General features: G+C 52.2%; 1 protein-coding gene across 1 annotated transcript; it reads left to right on the top strand.

Annotated features, from left to right (window-relative positions):
• The first annotated feature begins 454 nt into the window (after window positions 1–454).
• On the top strand, window positions 455–23,355 carry TMEM130 (transmembrane protein 130). The gene is made up of 8 exons (XM_023192083.2): window positions 455–851; window positions 7,181–7,486; window positions 10,211–10,370; window positions 14,083–14,249; window positions 14,936–15,020; window positions 18,584–18,786; window positions 21,609–21,721; window positions 22,096–23,355. Exons 1-8 carry the CDS (start codon window positions 767–769, stop codon window positions 22,246–22,248), a joined length of 1,272 nt encoding a protein of 423 aa, XP_023047851.1. The 5' UTR covers window positions 455–766; the 3' UTR covers window positions 22,249–23,355.
• Window positions 23,356–23,607: the final 252 nt, after the last annotated feature.

Raw genomic sequence — 23,607 nt, 5'->3', positions numbered from 1 at the left:
GAAGCAGCAGCAGCAATAGCGAGGGGGAATTTCGAGGCCTTTCGCCCAGTGCCTGGCACACCTTAGCACTCAACAGTTCTTGAATGAGGAGCAGCATCTCGGAGCCAGGAGCGTGCAGAGAGAAGGCACCTGGAGGAGAGCCCCAAGGGACCTAAAGGCGGCTTGCAGCGCAGCTCACACCCCTGGGGACGCTGAGTCAGAGCGGGCGGTATCGGATCCGGGGCGGGGAGGGGCTCAGGGGAAGGGAAAAATGCGGGTGCGTGGGGCGTGGACTCGGTTAGTGGAGGGGAAGGATGCGGCCGGGGGTGGATTTGGATTGGAGGGTGGCGGTGCGGGGAGGAGCCAGGGCGCAGGAAGGGAGCTCGGGAACCCCTAGAGGGGAGGCAAACTGGGAGGGGCGATCGTGGACTCCTGGAGGGCAGGGGGCGCGGCCGTTCGTGGACTCCTGGAGGGCAGGGGGCGCGGCCGTGGGGAGAGACGCGGGGAGGGAGGACGCGGCGGTGGAGAGGGACGCGGGAGCAAGGGGCGGCAGGAGGAGGAGGAGGGCGCGCGGCGCGGCTGACGTGGGCCAGGGTCGCGCAGCGGGCTGTGGGCGGTGGCGGCGCGCAGCGACAGAGCGTCTCCCGGCGAGGACGAGCGAGCACGGCGCCCGCACCTCCCCGCACCGCCCGCGCTGCGCGCCCGGAGGAGCGGCCGCCGCCGTTCTCCAGCTCGAGCTGCATTCCCTCCGCTTCCGCCCCACGTTTCTCCCGCTCCGGGCCCCGCCATGGCCCGGGCAGTGTGGTCGCGCCTCGGCCGCATCCTATGGCTCTCCTGCCTCCTGCCCTGGGCCCCGGCAGGGGTGGCCGCAGGTAAGGCGCTGGGCAGCCCGCCCGGGGCCTGGAACCGTCTCCGCGGGCGGGTGGGCCCGGGATCCGGGATTGCGGAGGTGGCACCGTGCGCCCTGAGCGCATCTCCCTCCTCGGATGAGGCCACTGCAGCGCCCTCTCCCCTCTCCTTTCACCCTTTTCTCCCAAAGTCGTCTGGGCACTGAAGGGGGCTCCCCGCACCCCCTGGATTCCTGCTTCCACCCCCCAGGCTGGCCCTGCCCTGGAAACCTGGAAACCGCGCGGGGGGGATGCCTGGGGACCATGCACCCGCTAAAGGAGGGGAGGATGAGGCAGGGAGGCGGGAATGCGCCAGGGTCCATCGTCGCACCACAATCCCCCAGGCCCCCAGGGAGCACAGGATGGGCAACGTTTTTGCCTTAAAATGTCGCCTCATCTAGACGGGTTTTCCACCCCGTTGGTGCTGGCTTTGGGGAGATGTGATTTTGGAGCCCAGGAGGCCAGGCTGCCATTTCGTCTCTGGTGGTGATTTCCAAAATGGACCCGGAGCTGACAGGTTTCTGGGGTATGTGTGTGGGCGGGGTGGGGGGGCAGGGTCGTGTGTCTACTGCCCCCACTTCCTCACCGCCAGAAGGCCAGCACCCACCTCTCTGCTACATTTTGGGAACCATCAAAGGACTCAGATTGAAGACTTGTCGAGGGACAGGTGGGACGTGGGCAGCTGAGGGGGTTGAATACCATCCAACGCTTTTCATCCCCCTCCCCCCTCATAAAAGAGCAGGAGAGAGAGAGCGCAAGGGATCTAATGAAAATTTGTGAAAGAGAAACCACGAGGTAAAAGAAAACCTGCAACTCAGGGATGAATTAGACGAATTTTATGGGCATTGTGTTTGGACAAGATCACCTATTTCCTCCTGGAAATACAGAAAAGAGATCTCTTGTCCATCAGGTTTATTTGTGTCCAGAGATTTTCAATGTGTCCTCAATTGCAAAAGAAAAAGAACAAAAGAAAATAACAAAAGTGAATTATTTGGAACTCATGTGTGGTTCCCATTCTAGCCAATTGCACCCTCGATGTGGTCAAAATCACAGTGGCTGGGAGTGGTTGGGAAACGTATCTTCTCCCTCACCGGTGGGGTAGACTTTTCTACCCTTCCCCTTTCTGGAGTCTGCATGAATCAGGGATTTGTAAATCAGAAGTCCATGTACTGGACTATTAATTAATTCCGGCTTGTGTTACCCAGACTTTAGAGGTTCTCTTCTGAAGTGTTTTGGGTAGTCTGCATATTCTGTGTGAAAGGACTGATGTAGCCATTTTCTAGAATGTCCAGGGCCGCACATGCTGTGTTGTTGGAAAAGGTAGGTGTTTCTTCCATGGGCCAAGCTTTGGGGTGGTTGCCCCATCTCTTTTTGCTTTTGCCCCTTCAGCTCTGGGTGACTTGGGGGGCCCGTGGAGTCCCCTAAACCTCTGCCTTGGCTGCTCCATACCCCAAGATCATGTCACCTGGACTCCCAAACATGGAAAGATGAATTTTTTGTTTGAGATGGAGTCTTGCTCTGTCACCCAGACTGGAGTGCAGTGGCACAATCTTGGCTCACTGCAACCTCCACCTTCTGGGTTCGAGCAATTCTCCTGCCTCACCCTCCCAAGTAGCTGGGATTACGGGTGCCTGCCACCACACCTGTCTAATTTTTGTATTTTTAGTAGACGTGGGGTTTCGCCATGTTGGCCAGGCTGGTCTCGAACCTCTGACCTCAGGTGATCCACCCGCCTCAGCCTCCCAAAATGCTGGGATGACAGGTGGGAGCCACCACGCCAGCCTGGAAAGATGAATTTGATGGGTAGAGCAGCAGGCCCTGTGATTGGTTCCTTTGGTCACATTTGGCAAAGGCTTCCTGGTCCATTTCCACCCCGGATGTCATCCCTGAGACCCCTGAGGAACAGGGGCAGCATCACCCAGGGTCTGTGACACACCTGATTTTGAAAAAATAGACTGAGAAAAAAAGTGTCCTTAGAGCCGGCAGGTGGTGGTGGGGGGGGGGGCGGGCTCCCATGAGCTGGGCCACTGTCTGCAGCAACGTCTGCAGCAGACACAGCCCCTCCCTGCCCCCCTCAATCCCCCCTCCCAGTCCCAGCCGGCTGCCCTCCTGATCCTTTCCCCTGGCAACCGATCTGCATGATGACATGCGCCTGTCTCACTGCAGATGCTGTTTGGCCATTAGCATGCAGCCGAATGTCCCTGCCACCTGCTAGTCTTGCTCAGGCCCACGGTCCTGGGCTGGGGTGGTGGGTAGGGGATGGGAAGGAGGAGGGTGCCAGGAGTTAGGGGGATAAGGGAGGAGGTGGTTTCTCATCCATGCAGCTCTCTGTCCACAGCCTGGTCAAATGCTGCCTCCCAGCCAAAGAGGGGAGGGAGGGCAGAGCCTAACCAGGGTGGTACAGACTGGTTGGGTGGCCTCAGGCAGCAGCAGTGGCCCACACGGGCTTCAAGTCCCTCAATGTGATATACACACTGTATTTGCGTGAAAAAGCTCCCACAAGAGCACCTGAAATTCCCTCTTTGGGGTTAAGACACGGCAGGTCCCCTTTTCAATGCCAGCATTCTCTCAGAAGTGACCAGCTCTCGGCATCTTGACCTAAATGACTTGATTTTTATGTATTTATTTTTTTTAGACAGGGTCTCTCACTTTGTTGCCCAGGCTGAAGTGCAGGGGTGCCATCATAGTTCACTGCAACCTCCAACTCCTGGGCTCAAGAGATCCTCCTGCCTCAGCCTTCCAAGTAGCTGGGGCAACAGGTGCACGCTACCATACCCGGCTAATTTTTTAAATTATTTTTTGTAGAGACTGGGTATCACTGTGTTGCTCAGGCTGATCTCAAACTCCTGGGCTCAAGTGACCCTCTGGCCTCGAAGAGCTGGGATTACAGGTGTGAGCTGGCTAGGCTCAGCCTCAAATGCCTTTATAATTTAAGAAATTGCCCTGAAACAAAGGTAAATGTGTAATGTGGGCCACAGCAGTGAAGGTGTGATGCGGTCCTGAGGAAAGCTGGAGCTGGAGTTCCCCACGGGGACAGGTGATGTTGCTTCGAAGTGAATGAGATGCAGCTGAAAAAAATAATCTCAGAGTTGCCTGAGCACTGGAGGGGGCGCCCCTTGCACCCTGGATTCCTGCTTCTACTTCCCAGGCTAGCCCTGCCCTGGAAACTGTGTGAGGGCGGCCCGCGCATCTGTCGGATGTCTGGGGACCATGCACCTGCTAAGGGAGGGGAGGACAAGGCAGGGAGGTGGGGATGTATCAGGGTCAGTCATCAAGCCACAACCCCCAGCCCCCAGGGAGCACAGGATAGGCAGCCTTTTTACTTAAAAATGCCACCTCATCTAGAGGGGTTTTCCACCCTGTCGGTACTGGCTTTGGGGAGATGTGATTTTATTTTATTTATTTGAGATGGAGTTTCGCTCTTTTTGGCCAGGCTGGAGTGTGGTGGTGAGATCTCGGCTCATGGCAACTGCCATCTCCTGGGTTCAAGTGATTCTCCCGCCTCAGCCTCCCGAGTAGCTGGGATTACAGGCGCCTGCCACCATGCCTGGCTAATTTTGTATTTTTAGTAGAGACGGGGTTTCACCATGTTGGCCAGGCTGGCCTCGAACTCCTGACCTCAGGTGATCTGCCCACCTCGGCCTTCCAAAGGGCTGGCATGAGCCACCGTGCCTGGCCGAGATGCCATTTTAGAGCCCAGGAGACCAGGGTGCTATTTCTTCTGGAAGTGATTTCCCAAAATGGATCCGGAGCTGACAGGTTCCTGAGGAGACTTGCGGGGGGACCTTGTGCCCACCCAGTCATGCATCTATTTTCCCCACATCCCCGTTGCCAGAAGGCCAGCACCCACCTTTCGGTCACATTTTGGGAACTATAAAAGGACCCAGATTGGAGACTTGTCGAGGAACAGGTGGGACGTGGGCTGCTAAGGGGGTTGAATATTATCCAACAGTTTTCATCCCCCTCCCCCTTCATAATAGAGTGGCAGAGAGAGGGTAAGGGGTCTAATGAAAATTTGTGAAAGAAAAACAACAAGGTAAAATAGTTGAAATAGTTGAAAACCACAAGGTAAAATAGTTGGCCTTTCTTTTTTTAAATTTTTTTGAGACAGAGTTTCACTCTTGTCGCCCAGGCTGGAGTGCAGTGGCGCGATCTTGACTCGCTGCAACCTCTGCCTTCTGGGTTCAAGCGATTCTCCTCTCTCAGTCTCCTGAGTAGCTGGGATTACAGGCGCCTGCCATCATGCCTGGCTAATTTTGTATTTTTAGTAGAAACAGGGGTTTCTCCATGTTGGTCAGGCTGGTCTCCAACTCCCCACCTCAGGTGATCCACCCACCTCGGCCTTCCAAAGTGCTGGAATTACAGGTGTGAGCCACAGCACCTGGCCAGCCTTTCCTGTTGAGAGCCCAAGCAGGTCTCCTGTGAGGTCCCTTGGGGGAGGGGCATGTTCTGCATTTCTGGGTCCTGCCAACACAGTAGGGATGGGGTCCATGGAAGGGACTCAGTCAGTGCTGCCTGGGTGAACAGTCTCCCGGGGCAGGGCCAGGTGGGCTGGTCCCTCTGCTGCACCTGCTCTCCAGGTGCCCCTTGGCCACAGCAGTACCAAACACCTGCTATGTGCCAAGCGTTGTGCTGGTCACAAGGACGATGGAAATGGCCCCTGCTCTAAAGGAGTTTGAAGCGCAGTAGGAGAGGCAAAGAAACCTTCGTTCCCACATGGAGTTGGGACAACAGTGGACTCAGGCTGCTGGGAGAGAGCTGAGGGGGTGAGAGGTACAGGGAAGTGTTTTTATTGTTTGTTTTCTTTTGTTTTTGAGATGGAGTCTCACTCTGTGGCCCAGGCTGGAGTGCAGTGGCTTGATCTCGGCTCATTGCAATCTCTGCCTCTGGGTTCCAGCGATTCCCTTGCCTCAGCCTCCTGAGTAGATGGGATCACAGTCATGCACCACCACGCCCAGCTAATTTTTTGTATTTTTAGTGGAGACGGGGTTTCACCATGTTGGCCAGGCTGCTCTCGAACTCCTGAGTTCAAGTAATCAGCTTACCTTGGCCTCCCAAAGTGCTGGGATTATAGGTGTGAGCCATGGTGCCTGGCCGACAGCTGGATCCTCTAACCCTGACAGAGAGGGAGGAGTGAGGAGAGGAGGAATCCAGAGGCATAAGACCAGCACTGTCCAGTAGATCTTTGGGCAATGTGGTTGAGCTCGCTGGCTCATGCCTGTAATCCCAGCACTTTGGGAGGCCAAGGCAGGAGGAGTGGTTGAAGCCAGGAGTTCGAGACCAACCTGGGCAACATAGTGAGATCCCATCTCTACAAAAAAAAGAAAGAAAGAAAAAATCAGCCAGGCGTAGTGACTTGGACCTACAAGTCCCAGCTACTTGGGAGGCTGAAGCGGGAGGATCACTTGAGCCCAGGAGTTTGAGGCTGCAGTGAGCTATGATCATGCCACTGCATCCCAGCCTGGATGACAGAGGGAGACCTTGTCTCAAAACAAAACCACAAGGATTCTGGGGAACAGTAGAATGTTCTTTGTGTGGCCTGCCCAGAAGAGTAGCCACTAACCAAGGCCCTGCCTGGCTGGCATGAAAAGAAAATATAATTTGGGCAGCCTGGGCAACATAGACCCCCATCTCTACAAAAAATAAAATAAAAAATTAGCTGGCTGTGGTGGTGTGTGTCTGCGGTTTCAGCTATTTGGGAAGCTGAGGCAGGAGGATCACTTGATTCTGGAAGGTGGAGGCTGCAGTGAACTGTGATGATTGTACTCCAGTCTGGGTGACAGAGTGAGATCCAGAGAAAGAAAGGAAAAGAGAGAGAGAGAGAGAGAGGAGGAAGAAAGGAAGAAAGGAAGGAAGGAAGGAAGGAAGGAAGGAAGGAAGGAAGGAAGGAAGGAAGGAAGGAAAAAGAAAGAAGGAAAGAGAGAGAAAGGGAAGGAAGGAAAGAAAAAAAACAAAGAAAGCAAAGAAGGAAGAAAAGAAAGGAGGGAGACAGGGAGGGAGGAAGGAAAGGGAGTGAGAGGAGGGAGGGAGGGAAGGAAGGAAGGAAGGAAGGAAGGAAGGAAGGAAGGAAGGAAAGAAAGAAGGAAGGAAGGGGAAATAACACTGAAGAGACTTATTTGGAGTCAGTGGGACCCAGTTTTGAACCTCAGTTTGATGTCAAATTGGCTGAGTGACCCTTGGGAAAGTCACTTGAGCTGCCTGAGCCTCAGTTTCTCCACCTGGGAAATAGAATAGTTGATGCCAGCCCAGAGGTGGCTGTGGGGCTCCTTGCCACATACCCTCCTGAAACACAGTCTTTGTTTCTGGGCTCCTAGGCTTGTATGAACTCAATCTCACCACCGATAGCCCTGCCACCACGGGAGCGGAGGTGACTATCTCAGCCAGCCTGGTGGCCAAGGACAACAGCAGCCTGGCCCTGCCCGCCGATGCCCACCTCTACCGCTTCCACTGGATCCACACCCCGCTGGTGCTCACTGGCAAGACGGAGAAGGGTCTCAGCTCCACCATCCATGTGGTCGGCCATGTGCCTGGGGACTTCCCAGTCTCCGTCTGGGTCACTGCCGCTGACTGCTGGATGTGCCAGCCCGTGGCCAGGGGCTTTGTGGTCCTCCCCATCACAGGTGAGGGTCGCTTATGTTTGTTAGTTTGCCTTCAAACCTTTGGTGCAGAGAAAAACATCCAGCTTCGCTAGGAATCAGATCAATGCAGATTAGGCCCATACGTTCCTTCCCTGAGTCAGCCGAGTTAGAAAGGATTTGAAAATCGCAGAGATCCCCCCCAGCAGGTACTGTGCTAAAATGGACGACTCTTGCTGCTGGGGGTATACATTAATACAACCCTGTGGAGAGCGGCTGGTCAATAGGTACTGATGGTTAGAAATTATTGTAGTCTCGGCTGGGCGCGGAGGCTCCCAGCACTTCGGGAGGTCGAGACAGGTGGATCGCCTGAGATCAGGAGTTTGAGAGCAGCCTGGCCACCATGACGAAACCCCGTCTCTACTAAAAACACAAAAATTAGTGGGGCATGGTGATGGGCACCTATAATCCCAGCTATATAGGAGGCTGAAGCAGGAGAATTGCTTGAACCTGAGGGGTGGAGATTGCAGTGAGCCGAGAACGTGCCACTGCACTCCAGCCTGGGGCAAAGAGTGAGACTGCGTCTTAAAAAAAAAAAAGAAAGAAATTATTGTAGTCCTGTGGTCATTCACTGGCTCTTTCTCCCCTCTTTCTCATCTTTCTTTTCTGTCTCTGTCTCTCTCTGTCCTTCTCTCTGTTTCTATCTATCTCTGCCTCTGTCTCTCTGTCTCCTCTCTGTTTTCCCTTTCTGTCTCTCTCTTTCTGTTCTATGTCTTTGTCACTCTCTCTCTTTCTGTCTCTGTCTTTGTCTCTGTCTGTCTCTTTATCTCTGTCTCTATGTCTCTTTGTCTCTCTCTCTCTCTCACACATTCCACGAGAAGATGCCCCTTTGCCCCTTTGGACTTTACAGTCTAATAATGAATTTATCTTCAGGAAATAAACCTGCATTTGGGTCATGCCTTATGCATGAAGATGTTCATTGCAGTAGTGTTTATAATAGCAAAAGAAGAGATAAACAAGCTAAGTGAGCAACAGTGAGGATACTAGCTAAATATAATGAAATCATTTATACCACTATTAACAGTGACCCTTACAATGAGTTTGTAATGCCATGGGTAAACACACATGCATGTAAAATTACATCTTAAAAAAGCAAAGCACAGAATTGTCTAACTAACCCAATAATCTGTATTTAATATATGTGTATATTAAACACACGAGCAAATACTTTGTCACACTTCAAAACGGCAACAGTGGTAGAGTTGAATGATAGTTAGCTTCTTTTCTTATTTTATGTTTGAACATTTTCCAAATGAGCTCTATTGAGCATGCCTTCCTTTCCACTTTTACTAATTTTAATTAATTTATTATTATTATTATTATTTTTGAGGCAGTCTCCCTCTGTTGCCCAGGCTGGAGTGGTGGCGTGATCTTGGCTCACTGCAACCTCCACCTCCCCGTTCAAACAATTCTCATGCCTCGGCCTCTGGAGTAGCTGGGACTACAGGTGCTGGCCATCATGCCCAGCTAATTTTTGTATTTTTAGTAGAGACAGGGTTTTGCCATGTTGGCCAGGCAAGTCTCGAACTCCTGGCCTCAAGTGATCTGCTCACCTCGGTCTCCCAAAGTGCTGGGATTACAGGTGTGAGCCACCGCGCCTCACCAGTTTCTTTTTCTTTTTAGAGAAGTAGACACAGGACAGTGGTCCCAGTGTGTGGAGCTGTGATCAGTGGAGCTGCTAATTTTTCCTTTTTTCTGTTTTTTTTTTTTTTTTGAGGAAGTCTTGCTCTGTCACCCAGGCTGGAGTGCAGTGGTGCAATCTTGGCTCGCTGCAAGCTCTGCCTCCCGGGTTCACGCCATTCTCCCACCTCAGCCTCTCAAGTAGCTGGGACTGCAGGTGCCCGCCACCATGCCCAGCTAATTTTGCTTTTGTATTTTAGTAGAGATGGGGTTTCACCGTGTTAGGATGGTCTTGATCTTCTGACCTCATGATCCGCCCACCTCGGCCTCCCAAAGTGCTGGGATTACAGGCGTGAGCCACCCTGCCTGGCCATTGGAACTGCTAGTTTTTCTAGGGTCACCTGACATTCTGAAATATTTCCCAAAAGTTCCTTTCAAAGCTTATGCATTTCCTTCTTTTTTCTTTTTTTTCCTGAGATGGAGTCTTGCTCTGTCGCCCAGGCTGGAGTGCAGTGGCGCGATCTTGGCTCACTGCAAGCTCCGCCTCCTGGGTTCAAGCGAGTCTCCTCCCTCAGCCTCCCAAGTAGCTGTGACCACAGGTGTGCACCACCACACCCGGCTAATTTTTGTATTTTTAGTAGAGGCGGGGTTTCACCATCTTGGCCAGGCTGGTCTTGAACTTCTCACCTTGTGATCCACCTGCCTTGACCTCCCAAAGTGCTGGGATTACAGGTGTGAGCCACGGCACCCGCCCATGCATTTCCTTCTGACTTTGGCCATCTTTGGTGCCAGAAAGTTCAGGGTCCTAGTGAGAGGGGACAGGAGAGAAAACAGTGAATGTGACAAAGTCCTCCGGTGTTCAGCACTGTTCATGCAGCAGGGGGAGGGTGTGGAGGCCTCTGTGTTCAGGGGTCTTTGGGGAAGAGGGGGGGGTCCCCTCTCCCTGCCTAGCTCTGACAGCCAGAAGGTCCGGCCAGGGAAGTGGTGGCTTTGACAGCTGCCCACGAGGTCTCTATCTGGTTCCCTGATCCCTGAATCTCCAAGACTCATCCTCCCATGTCTCTCTCTCTCTCTCTCTCTCTCTCTCAGAGCTCCTCGTTGGGGACCTCGTTGTCACCCAGAACACCTCCTTGCCCTGGCCCAGCTCCTATCTCACTAAGACCGTCCTGAAAGTCTCCTTCCTTCTCCACGACCCGAGCAACTTCCTCAAGACCGCCGTGTTTCTCTACAGCTGGGACTTTGGGGACGGGTAGGTCCCTACCCCTCTGCAGGCCCTACAGCTGTCACTGGTGCCCCACCATCTCACGCACTGTGCAGGGTACTCTGAATCTCCCCACTTTCATTTTTAGTTTTTTTTTGAGATGTAGTCTTGCTCTATCATCCAGGCTGGAGTGCAGTAGTGCCATCTTGGCTCACTGCAACCACTGCCTCCTGGGTTCGAGCGATTCTCCTGCCTCAGTTACCCCAGTAGCTGAAAGTACAGGCTTGCACCACCACACCTAGCTATTTTTTTTTTTTTTTTAGTAGAGATGGGGTTTTACCATTTTCCTCAGGCTAGTCTTGAACTCCTGGCCTCAAGTGATCTGCCTGTCTTGGCCTCCTGCTGGGATTACAGGTGTGAGCCACAATGCCCAGCTAATTTATTTATTTATTTATTTATTTATTATTATTATTATTATTAGTAGTAGTAGTAGTAGTAGTAGTAGTAGTAGTAGTAGAGACAGGGCTTCACCATGTCGGCCAAGCTGGTCTCGAACTCCTGACCTCAAGTGATCCTCCCACCTCAGCCTCCCAAAGTGCTGGGATTACAGGTGTGCGCCACTGGACCCACCTGAAGCTCCTCACCTTTCCTTGCTCACTCTGTTTCCCTTCAAACATCTTTCAAGCGCCTCCTCTCTGCCACACTTGGGGATCCTGGGGTACACTGGTGAATCAGTCACTAGCCCTACGTTTGTGGTGTCTTCACCTGATAAAGGAGGCCATTGGTGCCCAAAACAGCCATTTAAGGAAGGTCAAGGTGCATAGGACTTTTTCCCATTTGACCTTGAAGGGTACCTAGCCAGCCATTGCTAGATACAAGGTAGAACCCAGGTGCTCTGGCTTCATTTCTCTTTATTCCTCCCTTTTAACTTTTTGTCTCTTTTCCCCTTTTTTGTGGAGGAGAACAGGGTCTTGCTATGTTGCCCAGGCTGGTCTTGAACTCCTGGGCTCAAGTGATCCTCCCGCCTCTGCCTTCTTAAGTGCTGAGATTACAGGTGGGAGCCACTGTGCTTGGCCCTACTCCCTCCCTTCCCTCCCCGCCTCCTTCCTTCCTTCCTTCCTTCCTCCCAAAGTGTTGGGATTACAGGGGGTGAGCCACTGTGCCCAGCAAAACTCAGAATGTGGATTTCTAACTCTCGGTGACAAAAGCAACCTATGGTCAAACACTCAGGCTAGAGTACAGTGGTGTGATTATAGATCACTGCCCCCTTGACCTCCCAGCCTCAAGCAATCCTCCCCCCTCTGCCTCCTGAGTGGCTGGGATTACAGGCCTGCACCACTACGCCCTGCTAATTTTAAAACTTTTTGTAGAGACAGAGTCTTACTATGTTGCACAGGCTGGTTCTTGAACTCCCGGGCTCAAGAGATCCTCCCATCTCAGCTTCCCAAAGCATTGGGATTACAGGTGTGAGCCACTGTGCTTGGTTTCCCTCTCCCTCTTTTTTAGAGACAGGGTCTTGCTCTATCACCCAGGCTAGAGTGCAGTGGCACAAACCTGACTCACTGCAGCCTCAATCTCTTGTGCTCAAGGAATCCTCTTGCTTTGACCTCTCGAGTAGCTGGGACCACAGGCGTGTACCACCACACATGACTATTTTTTTTTAATGTTTTGTGGACATGGGGTCTCGCTATGTTGCCCAGGCTGGTCTTAAACTCCTGGTCTCGAGCCATCCTCCCGCCTCAGCCTCCCAAAGCACTGGCATGACAGATGTGAGCCACCATGCCTGGCCAGATCATCTCTTTAGATGCCAAAAAAGTGTTAGTATGAACAGAAATGAACATTCAATGTAATATCAATAAACTAGAAAAAGAAGTTGCTGGAACTAACAACTAACATTATACTGAGTAGAGAACTTAGAATATGTTTTTGTTTATGGCCGGGCGCAGTGGCTCACTTCTATAATCCCAGCACTTTGGGAGGCTAAAGTGGACAGATCACTTGAGGTCAGGAGTTCAAAACCAGCCTGGCCAACATGGCAAAACCCCATCTCTACTGAAAATACAAAAAAAAAAAAAAAAAAAAAAAAAATTGCTGGGCATGGTGGCACGTGCCTGTAGTCCCAGCTACTCAGGAGGCTGAGGCAGAATTGTTTGAACCAGGGAGGAGGAGGTTGCAGTGAGCCGAGATCATGCCACTGCACTTCAGCCTAGGTGACAGAGCAAGACTCTGTCTCAAAAAAAAAGACGTGTTTTTGTTTTTGTTTTTGAGATGGAGTCTCACTCTGTTGCCCAGGCTGGAGTGCAGTGGCGTGATCACGGCTCACTGCAACCTCTGCCTCTTGACCTCAAGATCCCCCCACCTCAGCCTCTTGAGTAGCTGGGACCACAGGCCTGTAACATTACGGCTGGCTAATTTTTGTATTTTTTGTAGAGACGGGGTTTTGCCAAGTTGCCCAGGCTGGTCTCGAATTTCTGGGCTCAAGCAGTCCTCCCACCTTGCCTTTCCCCAGTGTTGGTATTACAGGGGGTGAGCCACCGCCCCTGGCAAAACGTGGAATGTGGATTCTCTACTTCTTGGTGACAAAAGTGACCTGTGGTCAAATACCTTTGAGGAATCATTGAATTGAGATGCTGGGGGAACCTGGCTCTAGATGTGTGGGAATAAGGCAAGGGTGCTCCTTATCAGGGTCCATCAATATTATTCTGAAAGTTCTAACTTATTCACTAAAGTTAAGAAAATAAGTGCAGGCCTATGGTGGCTCACACCTGTCATTCCAGTGCTTTGAGAGGCCAAGAGGGCGGGGGAAAACTTGAGCCCAGGAATTCGAGACTAGTGTGGGTAACATAGGGAGACCTCGTCTCTACAAAAAATACAAAAATTCGCCAGGGATGGTGGCACGTGCCTGTAGTCCCAGCTACAGGTGGCTGAGGTGGGAGGACTGCTTGAGCCTAGGAGTTCAGAGACTGCAGTGATCTGATTGCACCACAGCACTCCAGCCAGGGCAACAGAGCAGAACCTTATCTCTAAAAAGGAAAAAAAAAAAAAAAAAAAAAGAGAGAGAGAAAGAGAGAAAGTACAGGATAAATACTGGAAAGCAGACAATTTGCAGAAAAGATCATTTACTTAAAAAATCTGGATGGCAGCTTTGTCCAACAGAACTCTCAGCTTAGCAGAGTGGCTCATGCCTGTAATCCCAGCACTTTGAGAGGCTGAGGTCAGAGGATCACTTGAACACAGGAGTTCAAGACCAGCCTGGGCAACATAGTGAGACCTTGTCTCTACAAAAAATCATATATTAGCCGGGCACAGTGGTACACGCCTGTGATCCCTGCTACTTGGGAGGCTGACACGGGCGGATTGCTCAAGCCCAGGAATTCAAGGCTGCAGTGAGCCATGATTACACCACTGGGTGACAGAGTGAGACCCTGTCTCAAAAACCAAAAACAACAAAAACAAAACATTTTTGACAAAAAATTCTTCTGTCTTTACCACATGGGGCTGTTGAGCCCTTGAACTTTGGCTAATGTGAGAAATTTGTAATTTTCCTGAATTTTAGGCCCTCTCTGGCCTCGGTTTCCTCATCTGGGAAATGGGTCAGCTGACCTGGAGCCCTGTGACGATGGGTGTGCTCACTGGTAGCTGGGAGTCTCACTGCACAGCCTCCCCTGACTCTGGCAATCCCATGAATCACTTCTGAGTTCCAGGAAGGGGAAGCAGCCATCTGCTGTCTCCCTCCTCTCTCCTCCCCGTCTCCTAACAGGACCCAGATGGTGACTGAAGACTCCGTGGTCTATTATAACTATTCCATCATCGGGACCTTCACCGTGAAGCTCAAAGTGGTGGCAGAGTGGGAAGAGGTGAAGCTGGATGCCACGAAGGGTGTGATGCAGAAGACCGGGGACTTCTCCGCCTCGCTGAAGCTGCAGGGTGGGTGTCCAGGCAGGCTGATGCAGTCTGGCCGTTCCAGAGTGGGGTCACCATAGGCACAGATCACGGTGGCTCTAGGCTGGACCCACATCCTGTCTCCTGGAGCCCCACAGACCTCTGAGGAGTGTCTATCATACCCCTGCTTCAGACAGGGCGCTGCAGGCGGCGGATGGGATCATGTGGCTGTGCAGTGGCTGAGCGGCCCTCGCGCCCGGGGCCGCCTGAGCCTAAGCACCCAGAGCCTGAGCCGGTGATCAGCTGTCTACTGTGTCCATGCCATTCCCTGTTCCCCGGCCCCGTCGGCCTCCCACCGAGGCTCACCCCAGGGTGGGACGGTCTCCATCTCTCCCTGGCTTTGGCAAGATGGGGCCCTTGGGCAGCTGCAGAAGATGTCTTGGTTCTTGCTGATGGGATGGTGCTGCCCTGTATGACATGGACGATGACTTGGCAATGGGCGGGACAGTCGTGTGTTTCCTGCCTTTTCCAAATTCCTCCCTCTGAGCCGGCTCCAGACCTGCTGCTGACAGGGAAGGGCAGGACCCAGAGGAACCCTGCACAGACCTGTGACCTGCTCTTAGGAGAGGGCAGAGGGGAGGACAGGGTGGTGGTCACACCACCCTGTGCCCTGGGAGCCTTGACAGCAATCCTTAGCTACCAGGTCTAATGGGGTTCTCTCGGCCTTACAGAAACCCTTCGAGGCATCCAGGTCTTGGGGCCCACCCTAATTCAGACCTTCCAAAAGATGACTGTGACCTTGAACTTCCTGGGGAGGTAAGTGAACTCCGGAGTGCACTGTGGGTGCCCCGTGGGCTCTGCACATCCACTTTCATGGTGACCCCAAGTGTGTTTCACTCTGTGACGGACCCCAGGTCTGGGACCTCGTGGAAGGGCAGTACCACTCTGTCCTGAGGCTGGGCCATGGGGAGAGCATGGGCTCAGCTCCAGTCTTTATTTTATTTTTATTTTTAATTATTTTTGAGACAGAGTCTCTCACTCTGTCGCCAGGCTGGAGTGCAGTGGCGCAATCTTGGCTCACTGCAAGCTCTGCTTCCCTGGTTCAAGCGATTCTCCTGCCTCAGCCTAGCTGGGATTACAGCCACACTCCACGATGCCCAGCTAATTTTTGTATTTTCAGTAGAGATGGGGTTTCACCATGTTGCCCAGGCTGGTCTCCAACTCCTGACCTCAAGTGATCCACCCGCCTTGGCCTCCTAAAGTGCTGAGATTATAGGCATGAGCCACTGCATCCGGCCTTTATTTGTATTTTTTAGAGACAGTTTCGCCCTGTCACCTAGGTTGGAGTGCAGTGGCACCGTCACAGCTCACTGCAGCCTTGACCTCCCAGGCTTAAATGATTCTCCTGCCTCAGCCTCCTAGGTGGCTGGAACTATAGGTGGGCACCACTATGCCTGGCCAATTTTTAATTTTTGTAGAGCTGGGGTCTCCCTATGTTGCCCAGGCTGGTCTCAGTCTCCTGAGCTCAAGTGATCCTCCCAGCTTGGCCTCCCAAAGTGCTGGGATTACAGGCATGAGCCACCACACCTAGCCCTCAGCTCAATTCTTGAGGTCCCAGGGAGGGAGGACCTGCCTTTTGGGGCTGTATTCACCGTGGGTATGGAGACAAAGGTTGGGAGGGAACCCTCCTGTTGAGAAGCCCTCTGTGTAGAACGTGGCCTATTTTCCAGCCCCCAGGCCTTTGCCCTTGTGGTTCTTTCAGGGTTCTCTTCTCTCCCATTACATGTCCAGATGTTTCTTATTCTTCTAAGCCCCTTGGAATGCCTGCCTTCAAAAGCCTTTTCTGAGACCGGGCGCTGTGACTCATGCCTGTAATCCCAGCTACTTGGGAGGCTGAGGCAAGGGAATTGCTTGAACCTGGGAGATGGAGGTTGCAGTGAGCTGAGATCCTGCCATTGCACTCCAGCCTAGGCAACAGAGCGAGACTCTGTCCAAAAAAAAAAAAACAAAAAAACCAAACCTGTTCTGCCCTCCAGCCTGCACAGGGGAGCTTGCACCAGCCAGCAGAAGTTGATCGCGGATCTGCTTTGGACCGGGTGCTTTTCTGGAAGCTTCTAGACCAGAGTAGACAAGACAGAGCCACTGCTTCCGAGGGTTCTGTGTGCAGGGTGGGGCATCCCACATGACACAGAAGCAGATCATCCCAGGGGATTCTCATCAGCCAGTCTACTCAAGGCAGCCTGGCCCAAGCTCCTGGCAAGAACAGCATCAGGCTGTTCAGTAAGTGAGGAGACACAGATGCCGAGTGCATTCTGTCCATGAGGGTGCCCCTCCCTGGGGCCACTGGGATGGATAGAGCGGCAGACATCAGTGGTCAGGGCCCAGGCCTTAAAGGACTCTTTTTTTTTTCTCCCCCAGACAAAGTCTCGCTTTGTTGCCCAGGCTGGAGTGCAGTGGCACAATCTCAGCTCACTGCAACCTCTGCCTCCCGAGTAGATGGGATTACAGGTGCACGCCACCACATCGGGCTAATTTTTTGTATTTTTTGTAAAGACAGGGTTTCATCATGTTGGCCAGGTTGCTTTCAAACTCCGGACCTCAAGTGATCCGCTCACCTCAGCCTCCCGAAGTACTGGGATTGCAGGCGTGAGCAACCGTGCCTGGCCAGTCCTTGAAGGACTCCTGTCCCCACACGGAGACACGTGAGAGGGATGCTAGGCCAGACAGAGAGTGAGCAATGGAGGCCAGGGGAAGAGGAAGATGAGCTATGAATAATTTAGGGGTTGGAGGTAGTTTTCACGGGGCATTGGAGGCAGGAGCACAGCATGGGGAGAATGGGAAGCCCCGTGGGTTTAGCAGCCCTGACCTTTGAGGTGGCACGAGTGCATGACTTTTCCTGCAGACCTGGGTTTGCGTGGAATTGGAATGTTCATGTCACATTCCTTGAATGGACCTGCATTTTCCAGCTTCTGAGCCTATGCTTGTGGAATGTGGATAACTTGGAATGCCCTTATCCTTTCTCGCCCATCAAAGGTTCATTTATCCTTTCAGATCTGCTCAAATGCCACCTCCTCCAGGAAGCCTTCTCTGGCTACCTCATTAAGAATGCTCTCATGCTCAGGGACGGTAGCTCATGTCTGCAATCCCAGCACTTTCAGAGGCTGAGGTGGGTAGATCACTTGAGGTCAGGAGTTCAAGATTAGCCTGGCCAACATGGTGAAACCCCAACTCTACCAAAAAAATACAAACATTAGCCAGACATGGTGGCGCATGCCTGTAGTCCCAGCTACTTGGGAGGCTGAGGTGCAAGAATCACTTGAACTCAGGAGGCAAAGGTTACAGTGAACCAAGATCGTACCACTGCACTCCAGCCTGGGTGACAGAGTGAGACTCCGTCAAAAACAAAACAAAACACAAAAACGAAAACAAAACAAACAAACAACTCTCTCATGCTGGTTGCAGTGGCTCACACCTGTAATCTCAGCACTTTGAGAGGCTGAGGCAGGAGAATACTTGAGGCTAGGAGTTGGAACTATATTGCCCAGGGCAATATAGTCCCATCTCTATAAAAAAATTAAAAAATTGGCCAGGCACGGTGGCTTACGCCTGTAATCCCAGCACTTTGGGAGGCTGAGGCGGGCAGATCACCCGAGGTCAGGAGTTTGAGACCAGCCTGGCCAACATGGTGAAACCCCGTCTCTACTAAAAATACAAAAATTAGTCAGGCATGGTTGTGCGTGCCTGTAGTCCCAGTTACTTAGGAAGCTGAGGCTCGAACCCAGGAGGTGAAGGTTGCAGTGAGCCAAGATCGCGACATGGCACTCCAGACTGGGCAACAGAGCGATACTCCATCTCTAAATAAATAAATTAACTAATAAAATAAAATAAAAAATTTAGTTGGGCATGGTGGCTGGTGCCTGTAGCCCCAGCTACTCGGGAGGCTGAGGCAGGAAGATCACTTGAGCTCGGGAGTTGGAAGCTGCACCGAGCTATGATTGAGCCACTGCACTTCAACCTGGGTGACAGAGTGAGTCCCTGTCTCATAGAAAACAAAACCCAAAAAATGGGACGTGCCTATTATCCCCCTGGGCTTCTGTGGTACACCATGTGTGCCATCGGACCCCTCATCCTGCCTCCGGTGAGCAGTCAGTGTGAATCTCTGCCTTATTTACTTGGAATTCCCTTGGGGGTCTGGGACCATCTCTCTTGCACCATAGTGTCCCCTGGTCTGGAATGCATGAAGCTGAGTCCAGGACAGCTTGATGTCCTGTCCTGGAAAGGACACTGAAGTTCCTGCGCACCTGGCCCGTCTTGGACTTGGTCTGTGCTGACACATTTTACTGAGCCTTTTCTTAAAAACTGCCCCCATTTCCCTGCAGCCCTCCTCTGACTGTGTGCTGGCGTCTCAAGCCTGAGTGCCTCCCGCTGGAGGAAGGGGAGTGCCACCCTGTGTCCGTGGCCAGCACAGCGTACAACCTGACCCACACCTTCAGGGACCCTGGGGACTATTGTTTCAGCATCCGGGCCGAGAATGTCATCAGCAAGACGCATCAGTACCACAGGATCCAGGTGTGGCCCTCCAGTAAGTGACACCTCGCCTTCTGCTCCAGTGCCACATGGACAGCACAAGCCTGTCCACCCTGCCACCACCACCAATACGCTCCTACCAGCCAGCCTTACCAAGGTCCTCAGCAACGAAGCCCACCAGCATCATCACCATCATTAACCCTACTGACTCCAGTGATGGCCAACATCAGCGTTGGCCAACTGCCAATACCCCCACCACCAAACTCTCCAATCCCACCAGCAACCAACTCTGCCAACCCCAGTACAGCACCCATCGATTCTACCAGCACCACCATCAACACCAGCACCACTAACAACTGTAACCAACTCAGACACCACCATTACCATATGTTCTCCTGACAACTCTTCCAGGACCCCCAGTGCCACCACTAATGACTCTATCAGCATTCTCACCAAGTCACCTCAATGGCCCCTGCCCCTACCCACATCTATAAGCCCATGCCACTACCTGCCCCAATGCCAGCTTCGTGGACCAAAAGCAACCATGCCAATGTCTTCTCCCACATATTTCCAAGACCACACGTTCCCAGCGCAAACACTTTTGCACCAAATGAGCCACCGTACTTGCAATGTTCCCTCCCTCATCACCATCACGCCTGCCCCAGCAGTTGCCACCGCGAAAACCAGCATCCCCAACAGTAACTCTACTCAACTCACAGTGTGGTAGTGAGTCTTCCAGGGAGAAGGCATTGCATATCATTAATAAGGATGCCTGGGCTAGGCAAGGTGGCTCCCAGGACTCTGGGAGACTGAGGTGGGTGGATTGATTGAACCTAGGAGTCTGAGACCAGCCTGGGCAACGTGGTAAAACTCTGTCTCTACAAAAAATATAAAAATAGGACAGGTGCGGTGGCTTGTGCTTGTAATCCCAGCACTCTGAGAGGCCAAGGTGGGTGGATCATTTGAGGTCAGGAGTTCAAGACCAGCCTGGCCAACATGGTGAAACCCCGTCTCTACTAAAAATACAAAAAAATTAGCTGGGTGTGGTGGTGTGGGTCTGTAATCCCAGCTATGAAGGAGGCGGAGGCATGAGAATCCCTTGAACCTGGGAGGTGGAGGTTGTAGTGAGCTGAGATTGCACTGCTGCACTCCAGCCTGGGCCACAGAGAGGCTCTTGTCTCAAAAAACATATATATGTGTATATATATGTGCATATATATACATATATTTTATATGTGCGTGTATATACGTGTGTGTGTGTGTGTGTGTGTATATATATATATAGAGAGAGAGAGAGTACGGCATGTGCCTGTAGATCTCTGCTGTGCTACTCGGGAAGCTGATGTGGTAGGATCACTTGAGTTCAGGAGGTTGAGGCTGCAGTGAGCCAAGATCGCACCACGGCACTCCAGACTGAGCAACAGAGTGAGACCCTGTCTCCGTGAATGAATGAATGAATGAATGAATGAATGAAAGAAAGAAAGAAAGAAAGAAAGAAAGAAAGAAAGAAAGAAAGAAAGAAAAAGGATGCCCAAACTTCTTTCTTGAAATACCCTTCCAAAACCATCATCAGGCCCAGCCCCTGGCTTACGGTCATAGGCTTTGCTGATGACAGCATTGGGTTCTACAATTCATTTTTATGGAGGACTCTGGGAGCCCCAGATAAGTACATCCTTACATAGTGTGGGATCTCAGGTCCTGAAGGCACCATCTTTCAGATGCTCAACCTAGTCCTACCTTTGATGCTACAAAAGGGGAAACTAAGGCACAGGGAGGCAACAAGACTGGATGTTAGCCTGAGCCTGAGCCAGGCTTTCAGACTCTGATCCTGGGGTAGGAGTTAGTTCTTCCCAGTGTTCCCAAGCTCATGCCAAACCCTGCCAGCTGCACCTGTCTTCAAGGTTGGTCCTATGGATGCACCTGAAGCTGTCACTGTCCTCTACAGTCTCCCCAATCCCACTGTGGGCCCTTGAGAGGATGCTACAGTCCATCTGGGCCCTGGCTTACTTTGTGGGCATCATCAGGTCACTTGAGCCCTGCGTCTCTCAGCACCCTCTGGGGACCAAGTTCTAATCAGGAACCCCCTGAATTCTGCAGAGAAGACAGCAGTACAGGTAATTACAGGTAATGAATGCCAACTTTTCCTGGGGAAACAGACACTTATGGCAGAGGGTGAGGGAAAAAGGAGAGGGAACCCACACTTCCTGATCACCTACCACATGCCACACTCATCAACACCCCTCTTCTTGTTGCATCTCCTTAGCAGTCTTGCAGGTCAACATTAGCAGGAGGTAGCATGTTCAGAGCTAGGATTTGAACCCACAACTGTTTAACTTCAGACATTGGACTCTTTCTATCATAGCACCTCACTGAAACAGGTTTAGTGGGTGAGCCTGGAGTTGCCAGACGGTGGAAGCTGAAGCAGAGACACAGTGCCGATTGGGTGACCTCACAACAGGGCTGCCCTTCCCAAAAGTGTGTCACCCAAGAGAGCAAAGGAGGAGCTGTGGTATCCTTTATGGCTTAGACTCAGGAACCATGCACTGTCACTCCTTTCATCTGCTGTACACTAGGAGCTGGTCACTGAGTTCAGCCCTCACTCAAGGGGTGAGGAATTTAGCTGCCACTCTTGGAAGTTGCTATCAAGTAACTTGTGGATGTATGCTGAAAGCCCCCCACTCAGACCCCAGTTTATTTTTTGTGAAGTCCTGGATTTACCTCTTGGGGTTACCCAGTTGGGATGCATGTACACGTGGGTAAAAAAAATCACTGGTAGGACTTGACCATTCATTCCCTCGTTTGTTGTGCTTGCTTCCTGAGAACGAGCACTGCAGCACCAGCTATCCAGTCCTTTAATGTTACCTCTTTCGTTCCCAGGAATCCAGCCGGCTGTCTTTGCTTTCCCATGTGCTACACTTATCACTGTGATGTTGGCCTTCATCATGTACATGACCCTGCGGAATGCCACTCAGCAAAAGGATATGGTGGAGGTGGGTACTCAGTGGGGTGGAGGCTGGACTACTGGGCCTTGCCTAGAGAGGATCTTTAGAGAGGGTATGGGGGCCAGGCCAGGATGCCTTGAGGGGGTCTTGATGTTACAGCGAGGCTCTGGGACTTGGGGTGACGTGCCCAAGAGGCATCTGTAAACCAGGAAAAATTGCTAAGTTTGTGTCCCATCTGATTTATCTCCTATGTCCATCTCTTGCATCTGTGTGGTACCGGAAAGGTGTTTCTGTGCACTCTGCTGCCAGGCAGCTGAGCTCATAAGGCCACCTGATGGGGCTCCTGGTGGGTGGGTGATTGACCCGTGGGATTTTGTTCATCATAGGTGGCTGATTTTGACTTTTCCCCCATGTCTGACAAGAACCCGGAGCCACCCTCTGGGGTCAGGTGCTGCTGCCAGATGTGCTGTGGGCCCTTCTTGCTGGAGACTCCATCTGAGTACCTGGAAATTGTCCGCGAGAACCATGGGCTGCTCCCACCCCTCTATAAGTCTGTCAAAACTTACACTGTGTGAGCACTCCCCCTCCCCACCCCATTTCAGTGTTCACTGACTGCTGGCTTGGAGTTTCTGGCAGGGTGGTGTGCACCACTGACCAGGAGGGGTTCATGTCCGTGGGGCTGTTGGCCTGGATCATCCACCCATCTGTACAGTTCAGCCACTGCCACAAGCCTCTCCCTCTCGGTAACCCCTGCCCCCAACCATTCCCCCATCTGTACAGTCCAGCCACTGACGTAAGCCCCACTCGGTTACTACCGCCTTGACCCCCTACCTTTGAAGAGGCTTCATGCAGGACTTGGATGCTTGGGGTGTTCCATGTTCACTCCCAGGTGGGCCTGGCTGCCCACTGCCCATTCCTCTCATATTGGCACATCTGCTGTCCATTGGGGGTTCTCAGTTTCCTCCCCCAGACAGCTCTGCCTGTGCCAGAGAGCCAGAAAGGAGGTCACAAAGGGTTAAAAATCCATAACTGAAGGTTGTACACATAGATGGGCACACTCACAGAGACAAGTGTGCATGTACACACACACACAAATATAAACACACGTGTCACATGGAGATTTCAGATGATTAGCTCTGTATCTGGTTAAGTTGGTTGCTGGGATGCAGCCTGCACTACAGCTGAAAGGAAATTTGACCTCCAAGCAGCCCTGACAGGGCTGGGCCGGGCCCTCCCTTTGTGCTTTGTCTCTGCACTTCTCACACCTTTTAGAAGGCCACCCTAGTCCCTGCTTGCTGGCAGGGGGCTGGATGGGGGGCAGTACTAACTTTTAGTGAGTGCAGAGTGATTTATAAATATCACCTTATTTTATTGAAACCCATATGTGAAACTTTCATCGAGGAAAAGGACTTGCAGTGGTAGAAGAGGTTGAATCAGTAGGGACTTGGGTTCCCTGTGTGCGAGGGGGGCATTCTTGCCTGCCAGCTGCTCCCAAGGTGGCCTTGAGAAGAAAGAAGCAGGATGACAGAGCCTGACTAGCGGAACCAGCCTGCACCCTCCCCTCTGGCCCAGCGACCTGGGCTGTGGTAGAGAGAGACAATAATGAGGCCAGAAGTAGCTGGAGCCAGTCGGGAAGGGCAGGGGAGGACTGTAGGGTCTGGGCTCTGTCTCTGTAACCATCTGCTCCCAGGCTGTGTGCAGGAAATGGCATTTATGCTATTGTGCAGCTCATTCTCATGAAATACTGCCATTGTTGCTAAATAAAGCTTGTGTGCTCTGAATATAGCCAAGCATAGACGGTGTGGCCCGAGTCTCTCTTTTGTGCATGGACGTTTTTGCCTTGCAGACAGCAACGGCAGTGCTGTGACGTAGCAGGACATCCCACTCGTCCTCTGTGGTGAAGACAACTGAAAGGAGCCAGTTCAGGTCCCTGG

Source organism: Piliocolobus tephrosceles, chromosome 8, assembly GCF_002776525.5.
Source record: "Piliocolobus tephrosceles isolate RC106 chromosome 8, ASM277652v3, whole genome shotgun sequence".
NCBI classification, from domain to species: domain Eukaryota; kingdom Metazoa; phylum Chordata; class Mammalia; order Primates; family Cercopithecidae; genus Piliocolobus; species Piliocolobus tephrosceles.
This window is presented reverse-complemented; position numbering and strand designations above follow the sequence as displayed.